This window comes from Tenrec ecaudatus, chromosome 13, assembly GCF_050624435.1.
Source record: "Tenrec ecaudatus isolate mTenEca1 chromosome 13, mTenEca1.hap1, whole genome shotgun sequence".
In the NCBI taxonomy this organism is placed as follows: domain Eukaryota; kingdom Metazoa; phylum Chordata; class Mammalia; order Afrosoricida; family Tenrecidae; genus Tenrec; species Tenrec ecaudatus.
In genome coordinates, this window is record NC_134542.1 from 110,310,634 (window position 1) to 110,327,997 (window position 17,364).

Genomic DNA, 17,364 nt, shown 5'->3' on the forward strand with positions numbered 1-17,364 from the left:
TATGTATAAAGATATAAACATAGGTGTATTATATGTAAATATATTAATTCATAAAAATAGAAGTATTGGCCTATGTGTATATATTTATATGGCTATACATTGAGGAAGTGGATGGACTTTGAATGGACTCTGCTCAAACCCTCCCTCAATGCAAGAACACTTTGTTCTAACAACCTGGCATTCTGTGATGTTCAACCTCCCAACACAAATGCTGAAGACAAAATGGGTGCATACACAAATGTGGTGAAGAGAGCTGATGGTGCCTGGCTATCAAAATATATAGCATCTGGGATCTTAAAGGCATGAAGTTAAACAAGCAGCTATCTAGCACAGAAGCAACAAGCTCACATGGAAGAAGCACATCAGCCTGTGCAATCATGAGGTGTCAATAGGATCAGGCAACAGAGATCAGAAGACCTAAAACAAAACATATTGTTGATAATGAGGGGGGTCGAAGCAGAAACCAAAAACCCATTTGTAGACAATAGGAAATCCCCTCATAGAAGGGTCACAGGGAAAGTAGTCAACCAGGGCTCAGTAGAACATGGTTGAAACACACACTATTCGTTCTTTAACACTTCCTCACCACCACCACCACCACCCTCCCTGGACTGTCATGGTCCCAGTCCTACCTTTCAGTTCTGGCTCAGCCTGAACATGTACAGTGGTACAGATAAGAGCTCATGACACATGGAATCCAAGTCAGATAAACTCCTCAGGAAGAAAAATGGGAGTAGTGATACCCAGTGGGAAAGAGGAAGGTCAGGGGAGAAGGGGAGGAAGGGGACAGTGATTACAATGATTGCAGCATAACTCCCACCCCAAGGGGATGAACAGCAGAAAGGTGGGGTGAAGGGAGACAGTGGTCAGTGTATGACAGGAAAATAATGATAATTTATCATTCATCAAGGGGTGGGAGGGAGGAGGGAGAGGAGCTCATGCAAAGGACTCAAATAGAAAGTAAATATTTCGAAAATGATGATGGAAACATGTGTATAATATGCTAGATACAATTGGTGTATGGATTGTTATAAGAGATGTAAGAGTCCCCAATAAAATTATCTTTAAAAAAAAGTCTTCATATTTAGTTTTCTCACCTTTTAACAGTAGACACCTAAAATAATTGTCTTTTAGTCACTGGATAATCTCACTCAACATAGTGATCTCCAGGTCCATACATGCAGTGAGGTGCTTTGGCAATGCATAGTATTTCATTGTATGTGTGCACCACAGTGTCTTTAACCATTGTTCTACTAATGTGTTTAGGATTTTTCCATAGTTTTGCTATTGTAAACAGTGCTGAAATCAACATGGGTGTACCTATGTATGTTTGTGTATGACGCTTACTTTTTTAGGATAGATACTCAATAGAGGGATGGCAGGAGTGAATGAAAGTCCCATTCTCAACAGTTTAAGGGAGTGTCACACCAATTTCCACGGATATTGTACAAATTTAGTCCTACCAGTAATTCCTCAGTCTCTCTTCAGTCTCTCCATCATTTGCTATTTTCTGGTTTTCCTTTTAAAAACTTGATCGTTATTGTCGGTATAAAGCGGAATCTCATCATTTCTTTTATTTGTATTGCTCAGATGGTTAGTGATCATAAGCATTTCTTGTTTGTTTATTGGATATTTGGATGCTGGTGAAATCTCTGTCCATGTCTGTTGCCTACTTGTTAATTGACTCATTAATATTTTATTACAGTGTTGCAGTTTTCTATAGGTTGTAGATATTAGTCCCTTGCACAATATGTCTTTGTCAAATTTTTCCCCACTCCTTGAGTTCTCTTTTCACTCCGATACACATAACTATCTTATTTTTAGTAGGTCCAAGTCATCTCTTTTGCCATCTATGTGTGTTCCCTCATTATATTTCATTGTGTGTCTATGCCCTCAAATAGGGCCCCTACATTGGTCCCTATTTTCTCATGAATGATCTTTGTAACTCTGGGAGTTTTTGATCCATCTTGAGTTGATTGTTTTCTGCATGGGCGAGGTATGGGTCCCGATTAATTCTTCTCAAGTTTGAAATTCAATTATAAAAGACCACTTCTTGAAGAGATAGTGTCAAACTCATTTAATGGTTTTTGGCCCTTTGATGAAAATAAGTGGTTTTCAGGTGGGTGACTCTATTTCTGGGCTCTCTATTATATTCCATTGGTCTGTGTATGTATCATTGTGCCAGTGCTAGCCTGTTTGAACTACTGTGTCTATGTATTAAGATTTTTAGGTTGGGAAATAATTTCTTCTTAAGAAATTCTTGTCTTATCCTCAAACTTTTCCCTCTCCATATGAAAAGTTAGTAAATAGTTTTTGTGGGTTTGGGGGTGTTCCCCCCCCATATCTTCAAAGCAGGATATTGTGTGATCTGGTCAGAATTGTATTTATAGATTGTCAGAGGAAGCCAGCCTCCAACAGCCAAAGGGTCTGTAGGCACAATTGTTTGGTTATAATATACAGAAATCATAGAAAAGTCAGAAAATAGGAAAGATAGGAAAGAGAATAGAATAAGGGATTCATGCACATGAGGTAGCATGCTCATCTCAGTCCCTCTTGATAGTCCATGTGGAGGAGGGAGTAGAGAGAAGAGGTCATCTTTCCTATCTTGGGATATTTATAGGTAGCCATAGGACACGCATATTCAGTAGTTATACTATATCACATGGTGGGTGGTAACTATAGTAAGGTCCCTGAGCTCACAGGTGAGGAAACCGAATGGTTGCATGGGCTGGGTGACAAGGCAGGAAGAGATAGCAAAAGGATGTCTGTTTCTATAGGGAGATAAAATCAACTGTGTGCTCGCCTTAAGGTGAGAATCTGGGGAATATTTAAAACTGGATAATGTACTTGGACTTGATCTCTAACTTACCAAACTGGTGGTTTTCCTACCATGGAATACAAGCTTTCCAGATGTATTATTATTAGTTAGGGAATCTAGTCCTTGTCTATTTCCCTCAGTGTTAGTTTCCCACAATAGATGCTTTGGGTAGTATTGACATTTTCACAATATTACCTAGTCCTTTCCATGAACATGGACATTCTTCCATTCATCTCTCCTTTTGTTCTTTTTCTCATATTCTTCTTTTTTTTCAATCATTTTATTGGGGGTTCGGACAACTCTTATCACAATCCATGCATACAACCATTGTGTCAACCACATTTGTACATTTGTTGCCATCATCATTTGCAAAACATTTACTTTTTACTTGATATCAGCTCCTCATTTCCCCTCCCTTTCCCCCTCCCCTCTCCTTCATAAACTCTTGATAAGTTATAAAGTATTATTATTTTGTCATATCTTACATTATCTGACATCTCCCTTACCCACTTTTCTGTTGTCCATCCCCCAGGGAGGAGGTTATGTGTAGATCTTTGTTATTGGTTTCCCCTTTCTATCCCACATTCCCTCCACTCTCCCAGTATCGCCACTCTCACTACTGGTCCTGAAGGGGTCATCTGTCCTGGATTCCCTGTGTTTCCAGTTCCTATCTGTACCAGTGTACATCCTCTGGTCTAGCCAGATTTGTAAGGTAGAATTGGGATCATGATAATGAGGGGGAGGAAGCATTTTAGAACTAGAGGAAAGTTGTATGTTTCATCATTGCTACCCTGCACCCTGACTGGCTCGTCTCTTCCCTGTGACCCTTCTTCAGTAAGGGGGTGTCCATTTGCCTACATATGGGCTTTGGGTCTCCACTCGACACTCACCCTCATTTATAATGATATGATTTTTGTGTTTTTTGAAACCTGATACCTGGTCCCTTCTATACCTCATGGTCACACAGGCTGGTGTGCTTCCTCCATATGGGCTCTGTTGCTTCTGAGATAGATGGCTTCTTGTTTACCTTCAAGTCTTTAAGACACCAGATGCTTTATCTTTTGATAGCCAGGCACCATCAACTTTCTTCACCACATTTGCTTATGCACACATTAGTCTTCAGCAATTGAGATGGGAAGGTGTGCATCATGGAATGCCAATTTGATAGAACAAAGTGTTCTTGCATTAAGTACTTGAGTGGAGGTCCAATGTTCATCTGCTTCCTTAATACTAAAGCTATAAATATATTCACAAAGATCTATTTCCCCACCATCCTATATAAATATATTTACAGATGTACATGCCTGTATTTAGACCTCTATAAATGTCATTTGCCTCCTAGTTCTTTCTTCTATTTCCTTTTACTTTCCTCTTGTCCCACTGTCATGCTCAGCTGAAGCAAAACACTAAAGGTGTGTGGCAGAGCAATGGGAAGAGCAGAGCAGGCAGCTCCCGAGGAAGTGCGATGGATAGACTTTGGGCCAGAGTATGGTACCCCATTGGACTTGACTGGAGGACACACCTAAAGGTCAAAAATCAGACCTTGATCTATTTACAAGTTTTTCTCTCTTTTTTAATTTTTGGGTTTTTTTTCATTAATTTATTCTTTTCTGGGTTATTGGTTTTCGTTTTTCTTGTCATCATTGTGTTCTCTTTTGTGGCTTTGTCTTGCTATACCTTGTTTTTTGATGTATATTATTATCTCTGCAGCTCTATCTAGATAAGATAGGCTGGATGAACAGCCTGGAAGCAAAAACAATGGCACTGATGGTTCTGGGGGAACATAAGAGAGGGGGAGGTGGACTAAAGAGGTGGTGTTGACCAACCCAGGGAGTAACAAGTGATCCAAAATTAGTGGCAAGGAGGGTGTGAGAGGCTTGGTAGGGATTCAGCAAGGAAAGTGTAACCGAAAGAAATTACTGAAGCCTTGGGCTATTTTTAAGAGATTAATGTTTCTATGTTAATTTGTATGCTGTCACTCATTTTTAAGTCTTTATTAATTTTTTATGTATACAACCATACCATCGGCAAATAGTGTGAGTTTCAGTCTTCTTTGCAGATCTGAATTCGTTTGATTTCTTTTTGTTGTCTAACAGCTCTGGCTAAGACTTCCAGCACAATGTTAAATAAGAGTGGTGATGGTGGGCACCGCAGTGTGACCACCCATTGTAAGGTAAATGCTCTCTATTGAGCAGGGTACTGGCCATTGGTTTTGTGAGTACGGGTTTTTGTGTGCTGAGAAATTTCCCTTCTATTCTTTATTGCTAGGTTGTTGTTGTTTTTAATCAAAAATCGGTATTGAATACTGTCTAATGCCTTTTTGAGACAATTGCTATGATCATATAGCTCTTATATTTTATGTTTTATGTATGTGGTGGATTACATTTATAGTTTTTCTAGTGTTGAATCATCCCTAAGTGCCTAGTATGAGTCTCACTTTATCAAAATACATTAATATTATCATTATTATTATTATTATTTGATGTGCTCTTGACTTCTATTGGCCAGTATTTTTTTTTTAGAGTTTTTGCATTTTTGTTCATGAAGGCTATTGGTCTGTAGTTTTCTCTCTTGGTATTGTCTTTACCTGGTTTTGGTATCATTAAGCTCAATTCATAAAATATGTTTGTGGGTTTGCCATTATTTTTTGGAATAATGTGTGCATACTCTGTGTCAAGTCTTCTCCAAATGCTTGACAGAATTCTCCAGTGAAACCATCTATTCTTGGATAATTTTTTTTTTCATTTTGGAAAATTCCTATTGATCTGATCTATTTCTTATTTTGTTAAAAGTTTATTGAGCTTTTCTACACCACTTTGTTGTTGTTGTTTAGTTTACTACATAATAAAGTCCTAGAAATGTGTCCATTTTATCTAGGTTTTCAATTTTTTTGACATTAGGATTTCCTAATGTCATTTAAAAAAATAAAATATTTTATTGAGGGCTCTTACAGCTTCTTATAACAATCCATACATCCATTGTGTCAAGTACATTTATACATTTGTTGCCATCATCATATTCAAAACATATTCTTTCTACTTGAGCCCTTGGTATTAGTCCCTCATTTTTCCCCTCCCTCCACTACCCTCCCTCATGAACTCTTGATACTTTATAACTTATTAATTTTTCATGGTATACACTGAATGATGTCTTCCTTCATCTACTTTTGTGTTGTCTGTCCTCCAGAGAGGGGGTTATGTGTAGATCCTTGTGATTGGTTCCCCCTTTCTATCCCACCTTCCCCTTCCCCTCCTCATATCACTACTCTCATTATTCATCCCGAAGGGTTTATCTGTCCTGGATTCTCTGTGTTTCCAGCTCTTTTCTGTATCTCTGTACATGCTCTTCTAGTCAGATTTGTAAGGTAGAATTGGGGTCACGATAGTGGGGGGAGGAAGCATTAAAGACTAGAGGAAATTTGAATGTTTCATCAGTGCTAAACTGCACCCTGACCTTCTGTAAGGGGATGTCCAGTTGTCTGCAGATGGGTTTTGGGGCTCCACTCCACACTCCCCTCCACCCACATTGATAAGACTTTTTGTTCTGGGCCTTTGATGCCTGATACCTGATCCCATGAACACCTCACAGGCTGGTATTCTTCTTCCATGTGGACTTTGTTGCTTCTCAGCTAGATGACCGTTTGTTTATTTTCAAGCCTTTAAGGCCCCAGACACTATAACTTTTGATAGTAAGGCACCATCAACTTTCTTCACCACATTTGCTATGCACCCATTTTGTCTTCAGCAATAGTGTTGGGAAGGTGAGCATCACAAATTGCCAAGTTATTAGAACAAAGTGTTCTTGCATTGAGGGAGGACTTGAGTAGAAGCCCAATGTTCATCTGCTACCTTAACATTTTACGGATAAATATTTGTACATATATCTATTTCCCTGTCGTTATATAAATATATTTATATATGTACATGCCTGTATTTAGACCTCTATAAATGTCCTTTGCATGCTAGTTATTTTCTCTAATTACTTTTTACTTTCCTCTTGACTCACTCTCATGCTCAGCCTTCATTCGGATTTCAGTAATTCCTCTCGGGTACATTGCCCTTGTTCAAGCCCTACCAGGCATCATACACCCTCCTTGCCATCAATTTTAGATCACTTGGGTTAACAAACTCTTTTCCTGGGTTTGTTCACACCAACTTTTTTCCCCCACCTCCTTCTCTCCTGTGTCCCCCACAACAACCCCCCAGGAACCATTGCTCCTGTTGTTTCATCCTCTGGATTGTTTATCCCACCTATCGTATCTAGATAGACATACAGAGACAGTAATAAGCAATAAATGAGACAAAGCAAAACCAAACAACAAAACAACTAAACACCCAATAACAACAAATAAGAAAGATTATAAATAGTCTCAGATCTGTTTGCTACCCACTAGGCATATTTCCTAGTCCAGTCTGATGGGGTGCCACACTCTGACCCCCAAATCTATTTTGGTTTTACTGGGGAACTTCATTACTTTGCTCCGCTTGCTGCTCAATTGCATGCCCTTAGTATTTTGCTCTGGTGTGGTGGGGTCAGATAAGGCACAATTGCCACACTGTTGTTTCCAGGGTTGTCCCTTGTAGCTCAATGGGTCAGTGAGGGATGTCGGCACTCACGGAAATTCACTGACTTCCAAAGCAAGATGAATAAACAGTACATAGCTCCCAGTTAGATTTTGTTCTCTATATTGCTGCTTCTCTAGATATATAATCAAAATTATATTACAAAATTGGGATATTTTATACATGTTAAATGTAATTAATCAGTAAAATTAGAATGTTTTATCTTCCTGGTGATATATTTTGTGTAAGTAACAATAAAAGGAAAAATAAAGAAGCAAACATGTTTAAAAATTTTTAAATTCATGGCTGTGGCATGGTTTATTTGTGTACAACAGGGAATTCTCTGACTACATTAATTCCTATTGTCATTATACATTGAATATGTATGTTACAGTACAAATTGTTTTCTAGTTTATATTTTCAGTATCCCATATTTCACCCACTACTTAATCATTTTAGAGGGAAAAATCTGTTTTCCCAAATATATGCATTAGTAAGAAAATTTAATGTTCTTTAAAATATAAATTTCTTTTTTTTCCCTTGGGATGAAATCATCCATAACATTCACACTTCCATCTTTCAGTTTCCTGGGAGCATAATTTCGTTCTTTTGCCATCTCAAACCAAACCCTGTCACCCCGCAGGCTCCTACTCATAACCAGCAGACTTTCCCAGGCTGTCCATCTTTATGGGAGTAGACAGCCTCAGCGTTCTCAGAGCAGTTAGTGGGTTTGAATCACTCAATTTGAGGTTAGTAGCCCAGTGCTTTCTGGACAGCTCTCGGCAGCACTGTCTGGGCTTTTCTCCCCTGCCATGAAGATACTGACAAATTAGCCACTTTATCTTACACAGGGATGTGATGTAATGAGTTGTATCCAAGAGGCTACACAAAAGATCTAGTTTCTTTCTGTTTCTGTAAATCTCTTTAGTGGATTACTTGTGACAGATCACATCTCATTTTATGCTTATGGCATAAAAAAAAAACCAAACTTTTCTTTCCTCTTACAGTTTTGTTGAGAAGTTTTTCTGGGGTGAGAGGAGCATGTCAGTGTTTTTTTTAGTAATTTCCCTCCAGTATAACTCTGGATGACATTAAAATACAAGTAAGTGACCTATATGGTTAAAAAAACAAAAATTAAAAAAAATCACAAATTAATATAAAATGAAAAATACTCTCATTTTCCCAACTATTTTTGACTTAGCAAAACAATTTCCTAGGACCCAACTTAGTATGTGCAGGCCACCGCTCTCAAGCGTTCTACGTCCTCATGAACTCGCTTAAATTCCTAACCGATCCTTTGCGATCAGCACATTTGCACCCTATCTAGTGATCATGCATCCGGTTCCCAACCACAAGGTCAGCAGTTCACAGCGGCCAGCCCCTCCGAAGGAGAACAACAGGGCGTTCTGCTCTCGTAGAATTGCCATCCCAGCAACTCACAGGAGCAGTTTCACCCTGTCCTGCAGGGCCGCTGAGTTGGCTCCCACTCGACGCCAGTGTGTTTGGTTTTTGAGTTTTGCGACAGTCGTCCTCTCTCCAAGAGCGAAGTCGAGGAATCTGGCGGGAAAAATGTCAGCCACTGATCCTCCACACGTGCGGTTAAAAGTCTGCGAAACAAATCTAACGAACTCAGCTGCAACGAAGTATCCGCCGGGCTCGGAGACGCTCTTTCGGAGGCGTGACGCCCCGCCTGGGCTGGGTCCACGGGCGCTGAGAGGGAACCGACTCCCGAGGAAGGAGCGCCAGGGTGCGCCGGCTCAACCACTCTTGCTAGAGTGGGCGTACCTTACACAACCTTAAATTTCTTTAATGTCAATATTACACAAATGATATGTAATGAAAGACAATAATTTTGATTTGGGGAAATATATATTCTGAAATCCTTTTAATCTTCTTTAGGTAATATGACATATATAGATGAGGATAAATGAAGGTTGTGTGAAATGTAAATGCATGGCATCTTTAAATTGAATATTACTTGCTCCTAATCTAATTCAGGAATTATTGGGTAGTTTAAAAAGGTCACAAACCCACCTGATAACCAGAGGATTAGTAGTTTGAGTCTACCCAGAGGTACCTGGGAAGGAATGCCTGATAATCAATTATTTAAAAAATCAATCCCTGGGCACCTTGTGGAGCAAAGGCCCAATTCCACTGTGACCACATGTGACTGTTATGAGTGGGAAGCAAGCCAGCAAAAGTAATTATTCAAAAAGAAAATTAATTTTTCAAGGGAAGAAATCATTGATATACATCCTAATGACTAGCATGAACCATGATGAGTTTCTCTCTATTGTTATTTATTAAAGGAGGAAATATATGTAGAGCAGATGAGTTTCTCTGCACTAATTCGCTCTGCAAACTACAATCCTGGGTGTGTGATGGAGAAGACGACTGCGGAGACAACTCTGATGAAGCTCCTGACATGTGTGGTAAGATATTTCACGTGACTCTTAATTGTACATTCTCTTCTTAATCTTATACACTCCTCTGAGTCAATGAATTGATGAGGCAAACCACACATTCTAACATTCTGAATAGCTAGCTCCATAAAACAATAACCACAGGAACAGCTCTTGGTTAGGTAAGGTATTACTCGGTTCAAAATGTTCTTACTTTACAGAAAATCCTCTAAAATATTAATATGGAAAATATAAACACAATTTAAAAATAGACTTATTTTAAACCATTTTGAGTATGCCAATTTTTAATTGAATGAGATTATCTGTAAATTTTCTTAACTCAAATTGATGTCTTTAACTAAAAATGTGATATTTGTTGACATATAAGTGCATTGAGCATGCAAATAATGTAATCTTGCAATTGTGTACATCACCTAATATAGAGAATATTCCGAGAAGAGATATACATAGATATAACTGTGATCCAGAAAAACAACTTAGGGAGTGATTCAACATTTATACATGAAAACCTTAAGAATTATTACTTTTCCCAATTCTATTTACTCTTCACTGATATTTGTTACAAATATCTTTATTCAGCTAACAAGTAACAAGTACAAATATAAATTTCTAAAATAAAGGACTTTTATGATTTTCATACCTTTTCTTATATTTATATCTAATATCAGCAAAAAAGCAGTTCCCCCTCCAATTTACTGACATTCACTAGCACTTCGTATATATTTAAATAGTAGATCAGATGATTTAAAAAAACACCGCAAATATATGTACTCAAAATCTTAGTTCTGTTAAGTGCACTAAGACTCTTGCTGGATAACAACAACTATTAGCATTACAGGGACATAGGAGGATGGGGGGGAAACACAGCAAAACACAAAGTAAAGAGATCGTTGTGTTTTAAAAGGTTTAAAATATGAATGAGACAAAGCTCTTGGAGAATGTTTCCTGTAAGTGCCACTGCTGAGAGATTCTACTAAATTTCCAGTCCAGTTTCCCTACATAATCTTATGAAATTGACTCTAGGGAATTACAGAATTGTGGTCATAGATTATTTTTTAATAACACTACATCAAAGTATGTGCGTTTATCTACCAAAATAAACTCTCTCAAGAGAGAAAAAAAGAGAATCCATATTTCCCATCAATAATTTTCTAGATATATCTCATTGCTAGAAAAATACACTGACTGGAACAGAACATTTTGGTTATTAGTTACCTGATAAATTTACATTTTCAAATAATTAGGGTCACTTCCAAGCTCTACAGTTATTCTTATGACCATTCTACATCTGACAGCTAAAAAACTCAATATTCAGTTAATTTTCTGAAGATTTTAAATTTCCCTCAAACATCAGTATAAACATTGAGTCAAGCAACCTTTATGTATTGTAACTTTTCTTGTTTGTCTGTTTGGTTGGTTGGATGTATATTTGAATGGGTGAAACACAGGAAGAACAATTTTATGCCAGATTAAATGAAACAATTGCTATTAAGTAAATGAACAGCAAATGTCTTGTTTTCTTTTGTTCTTTTGACCAATTCAAAAAGCAAATTCGCTGTTATCAAGTTGATTCCAACTCATAGCAGCCCGATAGGACAGAGTAGAACTGACCCTGTGGGACTCTGAGACCAACTCTTCACATGAGTAGAAACTTTCTTTTTTTGCCCCATGGACCACCTGGTGGTTTTGAGCTCCTGACCTTGCAGTGAGCAACTGCTAGGGATAAGATAAAACAGTATAAATTTATAATGGAATTTAACCAATGGTAGTCTGAAGCAATTGGTAAAATGGATAGAGCAGCATCAGATGAACCCTGGAGAGGAAACCAGAAAGCCAAAATTTAAGTGGAGAGATACAAAAGCGCCACAGGTACAGTGGACAGCATAGAAAACAGTAATTTAACTCGTTCACTTGTTCGATAAATATTTGTAAAGTTAGATACTATGATTGATTTTGCTAATGCAGTAATAAGGAATGATAAGGAAAACTGATACGGTCCTGGAAATTGCTTACAGATGCACCGTTTCTTCCAATGTGCATATTCATGACAACAAAGTACACAATTATAAACTGCGGTCCATGCTGTGGATAAAAGAGGACTCTGTTGTTAGTTGCCATCAACCCATAGCTGCCTTACGCCCTGTCCTGGGCCATCCTCATCATTGTCTGGCCCCTTGTTACAGCCATTGTGTCAATCTATCTCCTGGAGGGCCTTCCGGGATTTTGTTGCCCCTTCACTTTGCCAAACCTGATGTCCTTCTTACTGGTCTGTCTTACTGTTACACAAATATAAAGCATAAGCATATTATGCTGTTGAAGTGTATGAAAATAATTTAATTTGAGGATCTGAGTGACAGACATAGGTATAGGTGATATATATGGTATAGATATATAATAAATTAATGAGAATTTGAAGGCATAATACTCTAGCCGACATAAAGAAAATATAAAAAAATCTCTGAAATGCAGGACAATGTCTAACTGGAGCAACTGGAAGAATTCTATGCTCAGTGAATAGAATTAAACCATAAAGTACTGGTTTAAAATGAAATTCCAAGACAGTAGAGAAACGTAGGCCTTTGTGACTCTTGACATAGGGTTTTGAATTTAACTTGAAAGCAATCAAAGACAACATGCAAATTTAAACAGAAGAGATACATGGTTATGTTTTATATTAAATAAATCTTGGAAAACAAGGATCTAGACTATGGAAGAAATTTTTGCAGCACTCTACACAAGGTATGGTTATAGTTTGGATTAAGGTGATTAAAATTTTTTTTAATGTGGTAAGTACTTTTGAATTAAAAGTTTTGAAAATAAGCTATTTATGAAATAATAAATATATGATGTGATCATGTTAATGCCCTCAACAGTAATAGGGGCTGTCATTGTGTAAATTAAGAAAGACCATTTCCACCTATATCCACAACTTTCTAGGTGAATGGATGACCTAGGTAGACTACAGAAAAGATATTGGATATAAAAACAGAGTTAAGAGGAAAATTTGTTCTTTGATTTGCTTGCATGGGTATTGAAATAATTTTTTTAGGATGCTGGAATGAATTGGGGTTTGGAGAATATGATAGGAAAATGTGCTACAGTTTTCAAAGGGTTGAGAGAGTGGTATTATTTACAAGGTAAATAATATAATAGCTCTGAGATAGAGATGTAATCAAATGACAGGCCTTAAAAATAAGAGTTGGGCTTTCTTTTTTTGTCTTTACAAAGAGAAATGTATTCTTTCTTAATATAGGTGTCCTGATTTACAGATATGTAGGCATGGCTGTAAAAAGGTTTGCATCTGGCTGCCTGTAGGTGAAGAGACTGGACTCTTAAAAATCTGGGTTCCTGAATTCCTTGGAAATATCCATGTCCCTTGACATCCATGTTCCCCTAAATCCAGAAGGTTCCCAAGGCAGGGATGTTGGGTTCCAAGGACATGCCTTGCTCCTGCCGGTCCTCTCCTGAAGAAGCTCAGCATACTGTTTGCTAGCCTCTCTTTCTTTCCATGTCTTGTAGAAGACAGTTGTGAAGCTAGTAAGGGTTGACGTGGATAAAAGAGATGCCTGCTGTCATCTTCACCTGCAAATGGCCACCTTATCAGAGGGGAAAAAACCTAATCCTCATGAACCAAACCCAAATACACTCCCTGCATTATCTGTTACCCTCCACTCAAGCTGCAACCTGATTGAAAGGATGCACTCTGCCATCATGGTCCTATGGTGGCTATCTGGCACCAAAAGACCGATGAAAGTATTGCATGGTGCAGTGTTGTGAAGAGGATCACTGGTTGGATCTGGTTCTATGGTAGCTACCTCCAACAACAAATGTAGGTGTTCTTAGGTTTGGTAGTGTTGCTACAGAAGATATAAAAACCAAGAGTAGATGGCTTTACAACTGATGTTTATTGTCTCATAATGCTAGTGGTAGAAAACAGAGATGTAGGGCAAGGCTGCAGGGAAGGCCATTTTCTAAGCAGATTTCCATGTGTTTTGGCATTCACGTTGCCCAGTTCCTGCATGTGCCAGGAGCATGAATCTCGGTTTGCAGGGATCTACTTTGTCCCCGGCTCTTCTTTCTTGATGGTGGCAGTGAGGCCACTAACTACTGTAGTGGTTCTCAACCTGTGGGTCATGACCCCCTTGGGGATTGAATGACCCAAGACCATGGACAAACACATAAATATTTCACAATATATAATTACATATTGTTTTGTGATTAATCACTATGCTTTAATTATGTTCAATTTGTAACAATGAAAATGCATCCTGCATATCAGATATTTACATTATGATTCATAACTATAGCAAAATTACAGTTATGAAGTAGCAATGAAAATAATTTTATGGTTTGGGGTCACCACAACTTGAGGAACTGTACTAAAGGGATGCAGCATTAGGAAGGTTGAGAACTACTGATCCACTGGCTTATCTGCCTTTCCATCCCATGATGAAATTGGATGTGAAGCAATCATGGGTTGACTTCAGTCAGGCTGCATGTATCAGATGCATCCTCTGATGAGATTTAGGCTTTAGTTTTTGTTTTTAAATGCAATATGAGGATTTGGCAATACATTTCTTAAATGTGTAGGAGGAACTGAGTTTGTCTCAAACACCAGATTTGAACAAATTATTAGACATTATTGAGACACCCAAAGTGGAAGGTGAATCCTTGAATGAAGAACCAAATTTCAAGTAAAGCAAGAAAGTAGAGACAAGTAGAATGTGTCATATGTAAAGAGCTCTGAGAAAACTGTATCATTAAAATACCATGACAAGAGGGTATGAGTCTGTAGTACTATAACAAACCAGATAATGATTAGTCTATTGTACCAGGCATAGAAACTGAAATTTTATTATAAGTAATTTATGGGTAACTATAGAAGATGTGATTAGATTGATGTGGTAGATCAGTTGTTCTGCTGACATTATAAAGTCTCTGAGGGTGGAAATGACATGGAGACATTCTTCCATAGCCATTTGATAGACATATAAATGGAGAGTTGAACTAGAGCAGGGCTGTAGAGGAGGTGCGTTCACAGTGGTAACTTAGGGACTAAAGGGAATTGAAGATAAATGAGGCATGAAGTACGAATAATTCCCAGAATTCTTTGTCACTCATAGAACTATGGAAAATTTAAAGGAAACTCATTGTTGGAGAGAAAGGGAGTCAAAAGTGATGCTAAGAATTGAACATAGAAGGTGTCTCAGACCTTTGGCTACTTGTTTTTCTTCTCCAACGCGTCCCTTCTCAACTCGCTCATGGAACGAGGCTTCATGGAGCAGTCTACGAACTGACCATCCCACCTTGACCCCTGCTCAGCTCCATCACCTGCTCAGTCACTACCAACTGGGTCCAGGGCGTGGGCCACCACCTTCCTGGGATCCACCCCCTGCAAAGCGAGATGCTGTGGATACAGGGGACATCTTCGAAAGCTTCTCCTCCCACCCTCCCCTCATTCTGCCACTGGGCAGCTCACGCCTACGCCTTGCGGGTCCAGTGAAAGACAAAGCCCTGCACCGAGAGCTATGCAGGCTCTGCCGACTTCTCTGGGACCTTGAGCAGCAGGAGCTGCCGGCCAATCACCGCCACGGACTTTCCGTGGCCACGCCCCCTTGTCAACCAATAACAAATGAGCACGGGAACCTTGAACCATCGCGGGTCCTGCACTCACAGGAGCCCTCCAGGGCGCGAAGATTTCTGGGAGTTGTAGTCCCCCCCCCCCCGTGGCAAGTCTAGGCGTTTGAATTGTCTAGTAGCCGAGGATGGGACAGTGGGGAAATGGGCTTGAAATGTGGGTGCCAAGAGAAGCAATAAAGGTATCTGTGGTCATTGGCAATGCCTGGCTTTTTAAGGAAAAAAAAAAGAATTGAAGATAGAAATTGTTGGTTTTGAAATTCTTGAGTGGATGATCCATAATCATGTGGGTGAGACTGGTGTTAATGATTGAAATCGGCTGGTATTGTCATTTTGAATCAGAAAAATCATATGGTTTACTATGCTGGCCATGACACAGTCAGGAGAAATGGCATTGCACTGACTGTGAAAAGGGACACTGTAAGATTTATCTTGAAGTAAAATGCTGGTTTAGGTTTATATCTATCCACATTCAAAGAACTCCAATTAATGCAACTTTCATTCAAATCTATGCACCGACAACCAAAGCTAATGTTGAAGAAATTAGAGAATTCTACCAATGTTTTCAATCAGAAAATTATCAAACATACAATCAATATAAATCGGTCATTGTGGGCGGTTGGAATTCCAAGGTTGGAAGAAAAAATGGAAGAGTAGTTGGAAAATAGTCTTGGTGATAGAAATGAAGCTGGAGATTGCATATTAAAATTTTTCAAGACCAATGACTTGATTAAAGCAAACACCTTTTCAACAACACACATGGTGACTAAACAGAAATGGACTTCTCTAGATCGAATATTCAGAAAGCAAATTGAGTACACCCATGGAAAGAGAAGCTCAATACCAGAAGGCCATGGGCTGACTGGGGAAAAGCCAACAATTGCTTACATGTAAGTTCAAGTGGAAGCTGAAGGAAATGAAAAGAAATTCACAAGAGTCAAAATATGACCTTGACTCTATGCCACCAAAATTTTGTGAAGATCTCAAAGAACAATTTCAATGTATTGGTACATTTGATGCATTGGACACTAATGACAGAAATTTGATGAACGAGGAGGAAGACATCAAAAAACATCATTCATGAAGAACGAAAACGTCACTAAAATGACAGGACATAAAAGATCAAAGCAATTCTCAAAAGAGACTCTGAAACTTGCTCTTAATTGTAGAGTAGCTACAGTAATTGCAAGAAAGGATGAAGTCAAGGAGCTGAATAGAAAATTTCAAAAGACAGCTTGAAAAGAAAAAGGGAAATATTATTATGAAATGTGAAAAGACCAAGAGTTAAAAAATCAAAAAGGAAGAACACTCTAAGCATGTCTGAAACTGAGATATTGAAAAATTCTATGGGCAAAACATTGAATGATGCAGGAAGCATCCAAGGAAAATGGAAAGATTCCATTAGGTCACTGTACCAAACCCAGCTAGTTGGCATGCAACTATTTCGGGTGATAGCATATGAGCAAAAATGAATGTCATTGAAGGAAGAACTTCATAGTGTACTGAAAGCATTAAAAACAAGGTTTCAGAAATGAATGAACTACCAATTGAAATGTTGCAACGAGCTGATGAATAACTAGACGTTTGAAGACAGCTACTTGGCCAACTTCCTGGAAGAAACTCATGTACATATCCACAACAAAGAGAGGTGATGCAACAGTATGCTCAAATGAGAGAACAATATCACTGATATCACATGCAAGTCCAATTTTACTGGAGATCCTCCAACCAAGGATGCCGCATACACAGACAGGTTGCTGTGATAGGTTCAGGCCAAATACAGAACAGGGTGTTAAACAAGGGATACACGGCTGATGGCGAATGGGTCATGGAGACTACCAGTAAGATGTCTACTTTGCTACTAGGGGATTGTTGACTACTGAAAGGCATTGAACAGTAACAAACTGAAACGAATGGGAACCCT

The 17,364-nt window shown here is 38.6% G+C and overlaps 1 protein-coding gene across 1 annotated transcript in view; it reads left to right on the forward strand.

The window, feature by feature from the left end:
• The window catches only part of LRP1B (LDL receptor related protein 1B), a 1,653,255-nt gene that overhangs the window by 1,507,927 nt on the left and 127,964 nt on the right, over window positions 1-17,364 (forward strand). Inside the window, exon 72 of the mRNA XM_075529151.1 lies at window positions 9,690-9,812. Within this exon, the coding sequence (XP_075385266.1) occupies window positions 9,690-9,812 (123 nt within the window). The remainder of the gene's footprint in view (window positions 1-9,689; window positions 9,813-17,364) is intronic.